The sequence below is a fragment of the Pelodiscus sinensis genome, chromosome 25 (assembly GCF_049634645.1).
Source record: "Pelodiscus sinensis isolate JC-2024 chromosome 25, ASM4963464v1, whole genome shotgun sequence".
Taxonomy (NCBI): Eukaryota; Metazoa; Chordata; order Testudines; family Trionychidae; genus Pelodiscus; species Pelodiscus sinensis.
In genome coordinates this window covers 7600497-7614702 of record NC_134735.1, presented here as the reverse complement: position 1 = coordinate 7614702, position 14206 = coordinate 7600497, and the positions used below count along the sequence as shown (strand labels likewise).

The 14206-nt window shown below is 41.7% G+C and overlaps 1 protein-coding gene across 2 annotated transcripts in view; it reads right to left on the bottom strand.

The window, feature by feature from the left end:
* The window catches only part of AGO3 (argonaute RISC catalytic component 3), an 80108-nt gene extending 65912 nt beyond the window's left edge, over positions 1-14196 (bottom strand). For both annotated transcript variants that reach the window (XM_075908840.1, XM_075908841.1), the window contains exon 1: positions 13877-14196. In XM_075908840.1, the coding sequence (XP_075764955.1) occupies positions 13877-13895 (19 nt within the window). In that variant the 5' untranslated portion in view covers positions 13896-14196. The remainder of the gene's footprint in view (positions 1-13876) is intronic.
* Positions 14197-14206: the final 10 nt, after the last annotated feature.

Here is a 14206-nt window from a genome sequence, read left to right as displayed (position 1 = left end):
AGCTCTGTTTAAGTTTCAGCTCTCAAACTAATGATACCAAGCAGACCTTCCTCTCCTTCATTTTCTTGGTGGGAAAGTTGAAGTGAGAATCTTTAACTTCTATGACTGCTGTGATCAAAAGTGGGGATTTCTTAGCAAGCCACTAAAAATGCACATTTTCTTCTGAACAGATCTTTATCGTGGAAACCCCATTTTAGCCACTACTAAAATGGAAATAGTTTTAAAAACTTGTTTACATATCATCCTACTGCAATGGACAGAGGTGCAAAAGAAATCACAGGATGGTCTATATAGGGGAAGGCTCATATACTTTGCATGTTTACATAGTAAAATATGCAAGTATCAATGATACAATAGCCGTCCGTGATTCTGGAAGGCAGAGATTACCCATGTCTAGCCATAAGAGCTGAATGAATAAACAGTAAAAGCACCATCGTAGCTCCCTTTGCCAAAACTCAGCAACCCCAAAGAGAAGTGTAGCTGAAGGGTTTCAAGCAATGTCAGTGTGTTTCATTACGAAAAATAAAATTAACCATCCATAGGTATTTTATAAAATCAATAAAATCTGAATAGAAGAAGAAAGGTGCTTTTTAAATCTGTACAATGTATGTTTCTGGCTAATTTATATAGCATTCTACGTTAATGCTGCTTCTGGTTCTTGAAGTATCTTATCTATGTCTTTCAGGCTATAATCCTCAGCACCAGAATTAGGCTACAATAAGCCTTGCCCAGAACCAAGGAACACCATTCATTTTAAGAACTTACAGTCTCCAAAAAGTTAAGACTGGAAATCTTTGCTTGCTGATAATTCTTTCCCGTCAAGAAACAAACTATAAACACAATCTTATTTTGAGTTGCTTTGGAGTTTTTAAAATTACTCATCATACAAATGTCATGATTTGCAGTGTTCAACTAAGCCAGTTAAAAACTCTCCCCTTTACTCCTACTCAGTGACGCAGATTGTACAGTTCCTGCCCACTTGCTTTTCTTACAAGAGTTAAAATGTCAAGCACTGGGAAAAACTGTCTTTGCCATTTGATAGATCTCATAACCCTCCAGGCATGGTCATTTCCCTTTATTTTGAAGGGACCTGTGTGCCGGAGAACAAGAATTACAAAGCAAACTTTGTACTGTAAAGGTACCCAGTTTTACACAGAAAGATACACACACCCAAAACCCAAGCCAACAAAATCAGAAATCTCAACACAAGACTGAAAGTAAAAGCAAAAAACATCAGGCACCACATCAAATGTTCTCACAGATTATACCTTGGAAGCTGTTGTTCCCAAAGTACAAACTAAGTGGTTTATAAACTGAAAAAACAACAGATACAGGCAGTCCCCGGGTTACGTACAAGATAGGGACTGTAGGTTTGTTATTAAGTTGAATTTGTATGTAAGTCGGAACTGGTACATATTGTAGGAGAAACTCTAGCCAAACATTTCTCCAGAGCTCAGTTTTATTCTCCCACACCTCACTTCCCTCAGTCCTTTATTCTCAAGCTGAGGTGTCTGCTGAGAAAAGCCGCTCCGCGTCTCCCTGATCTGCTGGGGGGAGGGGGGCCGCTAGCTTTGCGTCTCCCTAGTCTGCTGGGGGGAAGCAGCCTGTGCGGGGTTGCCTCACCCCGTTTGTAAGTAGGGATCCGATGTAAGTCGGATCCATGTAACCCGGGGACTTCCTGTAGTCTGGTAGCACTTTATAGACTAACAAAACATGTAGATGGTATCGTGAGGTTTCGTGGATTGATACCATGAGCTTTTGTGGATTGATACCAATCCAATAAGAAAGAACAGTTATGGAATAAATTGTTCCAGATTCATTTTAGCCATACAAACAAAAACAAGAGCAAAAGATAACTATTAGAAAATATCAGAAAATCAAAATAACCTCCACACATATGACCAGGGTTTGACAAACGGCGGCGAAATCCGCTCACCAGCCCTGCACTGTGCATGCGCAAGACCTGCATTGTGCATGCGTGCACCGTCGGTGAACAGGGCAACCGACTGAAATCTACTCACCACGGGCGAATAGATTCAATGATTTGTCGAGCCCTGCATATGACCCAATAACTTACAAAAAGATGGTTAACGAAGAGTATGCTTTCCATAGTTTATGGAAGGCTCACATACATATGAAGTATACGTTGAACTTCTCTGGTCCAGCACCTCAGTGCCTGACTGGTGCCAAACCAGAGAATTTGCCAAACCACTGGAGGTCAATATTGTCTAGCAGTTTTACCAACACTTCCATTGCTTACTGGACTCTTAGAAGACATTTAGGGGTAAATTAGAGGTAAGTACCAGCACAGAACACAGAGCCAAGACTGGTGGGTGTATACAAACTTCATGAGACCACTGGCAACTTGGCCACACTCACTGTAAGTGGACATCCAGCCAACTAAAATCATGCTGGACCAGAGTGCCAGACGAGAGTGCCTGTACTACTGCAGCTGGCAGAATCCAAGAATAGTACCTTTTAACCTTATTAGCTAACCTTCCAAGATGAAAATTAAATGTAAATGATAAGTACATTTATCAATGTAGCACCAGTTAATGTATTTCAAATGGCCAACTTGAAGATGCAATTTCTTAACTATAGTCAAGCACGGAGAAAGAGCAAGAAGGCAAAAAGAGCAAACACACCCCACTATGGTGGGCTTTCTTGCAAACCACATTCTCTGAAAAGTAGGGATGTAAAATCAGTTAACTATTCATATCGCTATTGGAAAGTGTTTTGCTAAACTAAATACTTGTACTATGGACTCCTTCTCCCACTGTAACCAAACCACACATTGTAAGACTAATCTACATGGCAATGGCTGAAGGAATTCTAGTAACCCCATTCATTTACTTTTGTTCAGGTTAAAAATCCTAATGCTCAGTTGCATGTGACCAGAAAAAAAATTAGCTACTTTTAATTGGGCAAGTTGCTGGCCTGCAATTTAAAAATCCTGAGTGCTATAAATGGTACACCCAATCCACAAATGACTATAAAGATAAGTTTCCAGCCTCAACTCACTTACAAACAGTACTCAACAGCAGAACAAATATCACTACTTTGCCAAATTCCTTCTCTAGAGCCCCTCATTCAACTGCACCCCTTACTACACTTCATGAAAAAAAGTATGCATTCTTTCCAAAGAGCAGGACAGAATATATGTGACATTCTTTGGAATGGACACAAACTGAGGAATGAAGAACCACCACATATAAAAGATTATAAACACAGGCCTACACAATTACAAGCTTAATTTAGTTTAACTTAATTTTAAATAAGTATAGCCAATTCCAATTGTTTACTTTCTTTTTCTTTTTGAGATGTAGGTTGTCATCAGAAAAGATATTTTAAAAATATAACCTCCCATGGATATGCTTTCAGTTAATTCCCATCCGCCACTGTCCCAATAAACACACGTATGCTTAGAATGCCTGGCTTTTTAAAATATTTGGACGCTTGTTTGTGTATTATAAAAATCTGTGTCACTGACTTATAACTGGTGACTCAAATCCCAGTGAAAAGTGAATGAAGTGTCTGAATGCAAACTAACATTCCTATCACCACATCAGTGAGTCACTTATCCTAATGTCTTAGAATTTAGTAAGTACAGTGGAAATAAATATGAAGGCCAAACATAGTACAAGAGTAACTTAATTCTAATACTATAAAGTAGGAATACGATTTATAAGGCCAGTTAATATTAACTTCCCCACCATAAAAAAAAAAAAACATAAGCAGTTGATGTTTCTGAAATCTCTTTCTAAAAATATTTCAGCAGTGCCTAACTCAGTGACAAGTACAAAGCAAAAGTTCCTTCAGGGTCATCATAATGAGAAATAAACCCAAAACCTACACAAGGGCAAAGTAATCAGTTGTTAAAAAACTTGTAAAAGAAATAAAAAAACTAGACTTTGGTTTATAAGTATTATTCCATTTTTCAGATACTCAAAAAATGCTTTATGTAATGTTTGTAACATTTTCACATCCCTATAATGTAACTGATTACACAGTTAACTGATGAGCCCCACGCTGCTTCCTCTGTGTCTGCACCTTCTTCCCCCCACCCTCCTTTAACCAATTAACCAGTTCCCCAAGGAGCAGCCTGCTGCAAGCGTAGGACTGCTCCAGCCCAGCATGGCAGGGGCCGGGAGCTGGCTGCGCTGGTCCCTGAACCCCACCACAGTCTACGAATGTTAAATTTCATTTGATCAGTTAATCGAGTAGTCTCCGGCCCTGGGAGCTAACCCCACTGCAGCTCTGCTTTTTAAAAGTAGTAACAGCTGCCAAGCTCGCCCACAGTCCCCCATTGTGCCTCTGCCTTCCCTGCCCTCCTGTGGAAACTAGTTTCGTGGACCACTTTAAGAAACAATGCCATAGACACATGCAATCAGGAGCTGTCCTCCTCCTCCGAAGAGGTGAGCCACTTTCAGCCCTCAAAGGCTGTGGATGATGTGCCTGGTAAGTGGGTGGGGTCTCAGGAAGCAGTCAGGGGACTTGCTGGGAGTGAGACAGTTACAGAAAGGAGGCTTTTGGTTCTGTGTGATGCTGCAAAGGGTTGGTCAGATGGTGAGCTTACAGTTAATGCAATCTCTTGTGTCTCGGTAATCTGCCTCACAAACAGCTGCAGATCCATTCTAGCACAGTGCGGAGGCAGACAACGCAGCAGAGAAGCTATTGAAAGATGGCACCAAATGTGGATGGAAGCACAGGGTTCCTGGGATGCAAGCAATGCACCACAAGACATTGGGACAGGACCCAGATACCCCACACCTCTCCATGCGCATCCCCACAAACCTCTGCAGAAGATGAAGCAGTGCTATGTGGGATAGCTACCTAGAATGCACCTTACAGAAAGACGCTACAAATACCACGAAGGTGGTCAAGCTAATATGCTGGCAGCGTGGACACCCAATAACATTTCTGCTGCTATGCTCCATGAGCAGCACAGTAACTGCCAGCACTTTACATCTGCCAGTGTAGACAAACCCTAAGAGAGTCACTCATTTCCAAGAGATACAGATAAAGCCAGTTTGATTCACAAAATAAAATACACCAGAAATCAATTAATATGCATAATAAATATGCCTTTTAAAAATTATTCTTTTGTTGCAGGACAATAATTATACCAAAATTAAATCCTTCTGATCTTAAAGAGTTAAGTTGGACTAACAAAAAATAAGGCCTTTGGCTTGGATAATATGAAATTCCAACTAACTGTAATTGAATTGCATTTGGGGCTATAGCACTACTCTAATCAAACTTGCAAACTATGGAAATGTGTTATTTAGGATAAGAAATTAATTTCTTACAGAATCTAATCCAAAGCCCACTGAAGTCAATGGAATTACATCCATTGGCTTTAATGATTGGCTTGGTGATGAGGTCAATATCCTCACAGAAACTCAAGTGAAGATTCACCAAAGAAATTCAAAAATGATCGTGTAACAAATTATGTTTCCCCCATTAGGTAGCTGCTTTGCACTGAAATATAGTTAAAGATGTACCAAACTCTTCTGCTGTGCTACTGAGCCACAAACTGAAATCTACTAGAAAACCAAACAAAGAGATGGCAGAAGTAAAACCATGGGCAAGAATAATACAGGAACAGCACCCAGAAGACATTTTCTGAAAATACTTCTAGGCTGTGTCTACACTGGCATGAATTTCCGGAAATGCTTAAAACGGAATACTATTCCGTTTTCAGTTTTTCCGGAAAAGGAGCGTCTACATTGGCAGGCTGCTTTTCCAGAAAAGCCCTTTTTCCGGAAAAGCGTCTGTGGCCAATGTAGACGCGCTTTTCCGGAAAAGACTACTGGGCTGTCTACACTGGCCCTTTTTTCGGAACAGTGTTCCGGAATAAGGACTTATGCCCGAGCGGGAGCAGAATAGTTTTTCCAGAATAGCGGCTGATTTTGTACAGTAGAGCATCGTTGCTTTTCCGGAAATTCAAGGGCCAGTGTAGACAGCTCGCAGCTTATTCCGGAAAAGCAGCTGATTTTCTGGAATAAGTGGCCCAGTGTAGACACAGCCCTAGGGAGGACTGCAGAAGTTTGGCCTATAGGACTGAAATCTACAGGCCAAATCTTACTTGATTAAACGTGTACACTTCCAAGAGGCAAGGCGCTGGTTCCTATTAGGATTTTTCTTACACTTCCTTTGTGCATATTCCTGTAACAGCTGGTTATCAGCAATGGAGTTTCCATTTACTACATGATTCAAAATTGTAAGATGAAAATAAAAAAAGGCAAAAAATTAATGAAGAGGATTTTGGGTTGGGTTTTTGTTGTTACTTTTTAGTCTGCCTGTAAAGCATAGCCTTAAACCCGTGGCTAGATATGCATGCACGACAGAGTTTAACAGCTCAATAATACAAGGCAGATTTGTCTAGAAGATGCCCTCCTCAGATTGGGGCTGCTTGTTCCATGCATACTAGAGAGAACACTCCAAAGGAAAAAAGATTCCCTTTCGCAGGGCCCCAAGCTTCTGCTTGGGCTCAGAGGCCCAGTCTGTGGAACTGAAAGAAAATCCCATAACTACTGAAAAACATGACTTCATTCTAGGTTATGGAAAATTTAAAATAAAATGTGAAAGTGAAACAGGGAATATAGTTTTAAAGGTTATTTTTAGCTAATTCCTTACCAACCTTTGAAATGTTAAGCAATAAAACAAATGTCTCACCTCCTCTGAAAGCCACCCTTAGGGATGACTGTTTCTAATTCCTGAATGCTCTCTCTCTCAAAGTGAAGTTCGCTTTTATTCAAAAAATATCCAGATAAAGCAATGTTGGTTTAAGTTCTGGTCAGATCAACATATATGGGCTGCATTCATTAGTGCCAGATAGGAGTCTACAAGCTAGTGTAAACACTGCAATGCACAAATCTGTGTTACTACCAGATAAATTTATAGAGCTCTTTCAAATTCTCCACAGTATTTACTACAGAAGTCACTTGTACAATAAAAAAGTATACAAAACTCTTAAAGACAAGTTGTTTACCTTTATTTGATAAAGTTTTTGATCTGTCTACCCACAATGAGGAAATACTCTAGTATGTATGTCAAGCCCACAAATAAAACACAACTATCTAGTCACTAACTTAAAGCAAGTGATTTGAAGTATTCTCTATTGTTGTTTTCCAAAACAGATCACATTTTGTGCCTAAAAGAAATTTTCACTAACAATTTGTTTACTTTAACTACCCACTAATAAGAAAAATATTTAGTTCTTGATTTATTCAGCTGCATTTACCAAGTCTCAAATTCACTGTTCTCAAAATTAACAAGTTTCCCAACAAAATCAGTTCAAGTCAACTTTGATAATTGCAGGGATTCAAACTAGTGATATAAAAAAAGTGTTGTCGATTTTATTTACTATATCAGAGGAAAAATGGGGGGGGGACAGCAGTTAGGGGGGTGTCAGCTTAAAAGCTGGTTCTCCCAGCACAGTTTCCGTGGTGCTGCTTGCCTTGCCCTCTGCTGTTGCCTCTATTAGAGGCAGCAGTGCAGGCACGCCAAGGGAGGCTGCTCCAGCAGCAGCTCCCTGTCCGCAGGAGTTCCCAGGGGAAAGTTGGGACCCCCTGTAGACAGGAGCTGCTGTGGCGAAGCAGCCCCTGTCTGCGGCCACAGTAGCCCCTATCTGTGGGGGGGTCCCAGCTCGCTGCTGGGAGCCCCTGCGGACAGGGGCTGCTGGACCCAGCACAAGCTGGGACTGAGCAAGCCCAGGTCAGTCCCAGCTTGTGCTAGGTCCAGGAGCTACCACTGTTGCAGCTCTGCAGTTTAAATTTAGTAGGAGCCGGGCTGCATTTAAACTGCAGAGGCACAGCAGGAGTAGCTCCTCAAAGTGCCTTCCGCTATTGACTAATCATGAAGTCGACACAAATTGTACTGACTACACGATTACCCAATTATCTGCCTCTTAACATCCTTAATTCCAACTGAATTGTATTTTTCCCACCTAACTGCTATTTGTGAGTCAAATATAAGTAGCCTAAGATTGCCCTTTATCTCTGCTAAACCTTATTTTGTTCTAGAGGTTGGACCAGGGACCCTTGGGACCTGACCCGTCCTGGATAAGGGATTTTGCTGGCACAGTGGAGGTTATATCTGGCTCCCCGGCTACTGGCTCCCCCCAGCCCTGGACCAGCTGCCCGCCTCCTAGCCAATTCCCCCTTGCCACCACCCTTGCTGCCCTCCCAGTCCCCCAACCTCCTTCTCTGCTATACTGGACAGCCCTGCTGTAGAATGCTGAGCTCCTAGCCCCGTGGGGCAGCCTTGCTTGGTTGTGCCTGGCTGCCCAGCTGCAGCGCGCTGAAGAGCCCAGCCGCCAGTCCTCCACCGGCACTCTCTGATCCTGACAGACGATGGATGTTGCCGGACTAAGGAGTCCTGGATTACAGAGTTTCAACCTATACTTTAGTGACTAAAAGTCCTGTATACACAAGAATGAACTTGACACTTAGATAATCTCTTAATATAGTAATACGGTGATAATGTAACTGACTAGAGAGCCTATCAGGATCTGAGGAAAAAAATCCAATAAAGAGATTTTAAAGTTAAACTGAACATTATACCAGAAACTCCATTTGATAAAATGGGTCAGAACGCAAACCTTTGAAAATGTAATTGGAGTCTTTTTTTAAAAGAGTATATTCATCTCATGATTTTACTCACACTTCACAACAGGCTTTGCACATGAATCAAATAAATCAAGCAACAAATGCATATCTAGTTCCTCCTGATTTCAAGAAAATGCGTCTTAGCACACAGAATAAGAGCTGAAGAACTACCACTAGCTATTTCTCAAAAACAAAACTGAATAAACGAGTCAGTATATAACTTTTCCTTTCCTAAAGTAAAAGATGAATGCTTTGCACAGTAAGTCAGTCATATGGTCTATTCCAGCTGAACATGGAAATAGTCCGAGAGAAAATAAACTATTGAAACATTCCTAATGACCTAACAATTCACTACTGTGTTCTGGTATTTTGCACTACAAGGTTCAAGATAAATCTTAGATCAACTACTTGAAGCTCAGACCATCCAATAGCATACTCCAAAACAATGAAAGCTGTCCAAACAGCATTAATGCAGATCAGATAGGTCAAATTAAAAGAATTAATCAAGCTTAAGTTAGGGACGATAGATAGCGTGTAACTGAATAGTCGTGTAACCTCATCCAATTTTAGCAGTTACATAACTATACAATAGTCCCCAGAGGCAAGGTTGGCTGCCAGTGTTCTCCCAGCTCCACTCCCGGGGAGTCCCCTGCTGCCACCGTGTTTAAAAACCAGTTTCCTGTGCAGACCAGCTCCTGCTTGCCACCCTGCACTGCTGCCTCTGATACAAAGGCAGCAGCATGGGATGGCAGCAGAATCTGTCCGTGGAAGCATAATCTGTCAGAGACAGCAGTGTGGAGGTGAGGGGACACCAGCTCCTGCCTGGCCCTTGCTGCCTCTGAGAAAATTTAACTGATAAACCCAGGCTCATTGGCTAATTTTGTAGTAGACTACATGCTGACATCCCTAGCTGAAGTCCTTTTTTTTTAAAAACAAGATTTTAGCACAATTTTTTTTCAATTTTGATTAACTGTTACTAGAAAAATTAGTTTATAATTCTGAAATTGTCAGTCTACTGCAGAAATACAAGCATTTGATCTATGATCATGGATATATGGAATCCTATTGGATTCTGCCATGTTAGTAAATTGCAAAGTTTTCTTCAAGGTGATAAAATTATATTGCTATTTTTAAAGTGATAAAATCTAATCTATCCTCCAAAAGCATGTAATTAACTATGAATTAAATTATAATTTTATTGTAACACTAGACTATATTACCACTGATTCCTTAAACTATAACTTTCAGTGTTACTGAATGATTGGAACAAGATGATATTTTTAACTCAAATCAGATTTTTTTAAAGAATTGTGAGCATAGTTCACAGAAAACTGTTATATTCAGCAGTGTATGTGAAATAAATCATCTAATGGGGACCACATATGTGATCCTTCAATGACATATTTTGCCACAGACTGAAGCTGTGTCTTCACTTACAAAAAACATCTGTATAGTTAACTAGTAAAATCTGGAGTGGAATAAAGGGGGACGGACCTATGTTGTTTTTAACTGGATGGAACTAGTCAAGGTAACCCCACTTTAGGGTATAGGTCCTGTTTTTTGTTTCAGCTAGCCTAGACTAACACGACTACATCTCTATTAGGATTGATCTTCACTGACTACATACAAGTAAAAACTACCTGTGAGCTGTCTCCCCTAGGACTTAGTACCATGATGGCTTCTCTGAGATGATGGCAATAGTTTAACCTAGTTCCTAGATAACATTATCCAGAGAACAATAAATGGTAATTCCTTAAACGGTAGTCACCCAGAGTTTAAGAAGCGATTAGAGAAAGCACAAGCCACCCAATGAACAGTGTTCTCTCCAGGATAGTTCATCTTAAATTCACTCGGAAGCTAATTCTGGTGGAGAATTCATCTCTCACCGACAGAAACTGCTATAATGTGTGCAATCTGCAGTGATTGCCTCCAGGTTTTCAAGTAGAGTTTAATACATTAGTTTTGATCAGTGAAGCACCAAATGGCAATAATCTTACCTACTGGAAAGGCCACTTCTCTCCCCCTACCACACTGCCAGAACCTCATTGATTAAGAGAGAAAAATATTGGCGGCAGCTTCTCAACTTTGAAACCCATTCTTACCATTCTCCCTGGGCAGAAACAGATAGAGTTTGCTGATCTTCCTCACAGTCTGCAAAGCTGATTTTTATACCAGGACTTTTGGGGATCAGGGTGCAATCTAAAGGGATGAACTGGGAAGGGATGAAGTAATTCTTTGATCTTTCGACTGAATTAGTTCTTTATAGTATGTTCTGCTGGATTTGTCTGTTATGATTTGTGTTTTTAAAGAAAACATCAAGGGCATCCAGAGCCGTAGGCCCTGGCTCTTATACATCCAAATAAAAATAAGTACTTGGAATTAACTCCAGCAATAACCTACTTGCTATCCACCTGTCTACTAAACTGAAGAGTTTTTTAATCAAGATTAAATATGGACTCTTTTTTTGTAAAAATCATACCACTTCTGATTCAGCAGCTCATTTCAAAACTCCAAAGGATAAAAGCACCAATGTAGCTCACATCATAAACAAGTGCCCTTGAATAAAGTATACCTTTTATGACTTTGTTCCCTACCTTCCCTCATCTACAAGATACAGGTTGTTTTTTATTGTGGTCCTCAGAGGTTACTGGACATTAATAAAAGAAGTTTGAAGAAGAAAATAAATCAAATTCTTGTGCAATTTAAATGACGTTTTAAACCTGCCATATAAAATTTTCTAAAACAGTAACATTAGAAAAGTATTTTAACTTTTTAATTAAAATGTCAATACTTATAAACTATCATTCAAACAGTAGGTTCAAACAACTGCTTTGGCCTTTTTAATCAAATTACATTCATAACTTTTCTGAAGTCAGCAAAACACTATTTTTGACTGACTCATCTATACCAGAGTCCCTACAATCAGCTCCATGGCAACAACATTTTAACATATCTGACTTAGAAGTTCAGGAGTCCATCACCATCATCACCCAGAAATGTGTTAAACTTAACATTAATTATCTACTACTTAGGAGCAACAGCTTGGCGCCGCTTTTCTAATCTGGATCTCATATTCCCATTTCCCAGTTTACTGGGTTCTTCTGTCATCTGCATTCCAGTACACCTACCTCAAATTTCTCATCTTAGTTATTTTTAAACTGTGATGTTCTAGTTGGTTATATTTGAGCACATACCTTAATGTTGCGCCTTGTTACAACCAAATATACTATAGCCTTGTAGCAGATAATGTGAAACACAGAAGCTAAACAAGATTTACCTCACAAGCTTGTCATTTTGGATGCTGGTACAGTTTAGGGAGCTGATTGTACAAGAGTTTGACTAAGTGGGTACTGTATTTTTATTACCTCTTTTACCAAAACCAGATATTATCAAGAACGAACATATGAGTGATCCTACTGGGTCACACCAATAGTCCATCTAGCCTGTATTCTGTCTTTAAACAGTAGCCAACGGCAGGGTCTTCAAAGAGAATGAACAGAACAGGCAATCACAAAGTGACCGTTACCTTTCATTCACTCCCAGATTCTGGCAAATAGGATAGGGACACTCAGAGCATGGTGGTGCATCCCCTTACCATCCTGGCTAATAGTCATTGATGGACCCATTCTCCATATCCTCATGATGTAAATGTATTCAACATGAGGGTACAGGTAGTCAGTAAAACAATCTGTAAAAGTTTTTTAAAGTATGTTCAAACTGCTGAAATTCAGGGTTAATAATATGTCACCAGATCAATACAATCCACTGGCCTCCTAAAATGGTTTTGGCTCGGTCATATTCCTAATCAGTGCTACAATTAATATCATCCAGACTTATTTTTTGTATTGAACAGACCAGACTGCAATCAGACTTTAGAATCTTTTAAAAAGCTTAATCTATCAGTTGCATAACTGTCAACAATGCCTCACATTTGTTTTATATAATAGATGTTAGAAAGTGCTCACTTTATTGATGACTGAGCCACTATGAGTGAGGAAATATTTTTATTGCACCAACAGCAGATGTTAAGAGACATGTTTTTGAGCTACACAGAGCCCTTTCCTCAACAACTATCAATTTTATGTGACAGCTTCAGTTTTCATGGCAACATCATCTCAAAGGAGTCATCACAGGCCAGACTGCACACAACACTACTACTTAGTTTTGGAAAATTTCAGTTATGATAAATCACTTTTTTTTTTACCATTTGGTGACAGCCCTAGAGAACAAACTAATATTCTGCTATATTTCCTATGATTAAGATTCCATCAATAGTACCTGCCCAAATATTTTCATCTAGTAAACAGCCATGATTAAACAGAAATAACATCCAACAAACAAAGCATGTGAATTTAAACAAGCAAATAAACAGGAAATCACACCATTCTTAATAATTATATATAACACCATACAAGCAAAACTTTGCAAAACTCCTCTCACTAACATGCCTACCCCTCTGAGTCCTCTTAGCATAATATGCGTTCTGGGTGTTTCAGTAAAATATCTTTTCCCTAATCCCAAAATCATCATGATACAAGGCAAATGATTCTCAGTTCAGACCCTTAAACTCATCATAATTCGGCAGGGCTGCTAGAAATACCAGCTTCTTTTTAACTCCACAAGGTTTTTCAGGTAGTGATGGTTGAGAGAGATGTCCACAGAGGTGTGCTAGCACACACCTCCCACCTCGCCCCTATACACACAAAATCCTCAGCCAGTATTTGACAGGGCAGGCTCATGATTTTATGGTCTCAGCCCGTTCAGTGGCTGCCTAAAACTGCACCTGATCACGGTGCTTGATACCAAGCCACTCCTGGGAGCCACGAGCAGAGCAATCTGGTTTTAGGCGGACTCTTGAGAGGGTCCCCACGGAGGTCAGGGCTTGAGGACGGATCCCCCAGCCCAGTGATACACACCCCGAGGTAATTTCAGAAGGGATCAGCCTGGCACCTCGTTCTCGTCCCACCCCCAATACCTCCCAGTCACCTCCCCTGCGCACCCCTTCCCTGCCTCACAGCCCCGCCGTGCTCATCTCCCCCCCAGCCTCCCACACCCCAGCGCCCCAGAAAGTGCCCGCTGCCCCCTTCACAGCGGCCTCCCCTGTCCCAGCCCGGAGCTCATGGCTCGCTCCCCCCGGGATCTGCCCCTGCGCCTCAGATCCCCCCCGCCACGGTGCCCCCGCCCTCACCTGCGCCTCAGATCCCCTCCCCCCGCCCTCACCTGCGCCTCAGATCCCCCCCCCGCCACGGTGCCCCCGCCCTCACCTGCGCTGCCGATTTCCATTCATGGAGCTGGGGGCGGCCGCTCTCAGGCTGCGGGACTAGGATCCTGCCTCTCGCCACAGAGAGTAGCCCCCGCTCTGCGCGCGGCGCCGGGTCCGGCCGGCCGGCCCGGGAGCGGGGCTGCGAGGCAGACAGCAGCGGGGCGGCCTCCTCCCCCTGCCGCCAGGGGCCAAACCACTCTGAGGCGGCGCGAGCGGCGAGCGGGAGCCTCAGGAGCGGAAGTTGCGTGGCCGCCAGCAGCCCCAGCTCGCGCTCGCTCGCTCGCTCTCTCTTTGCCCAGTGCCCTGCCGCGCGCCGGAAGCTCCGCCCACC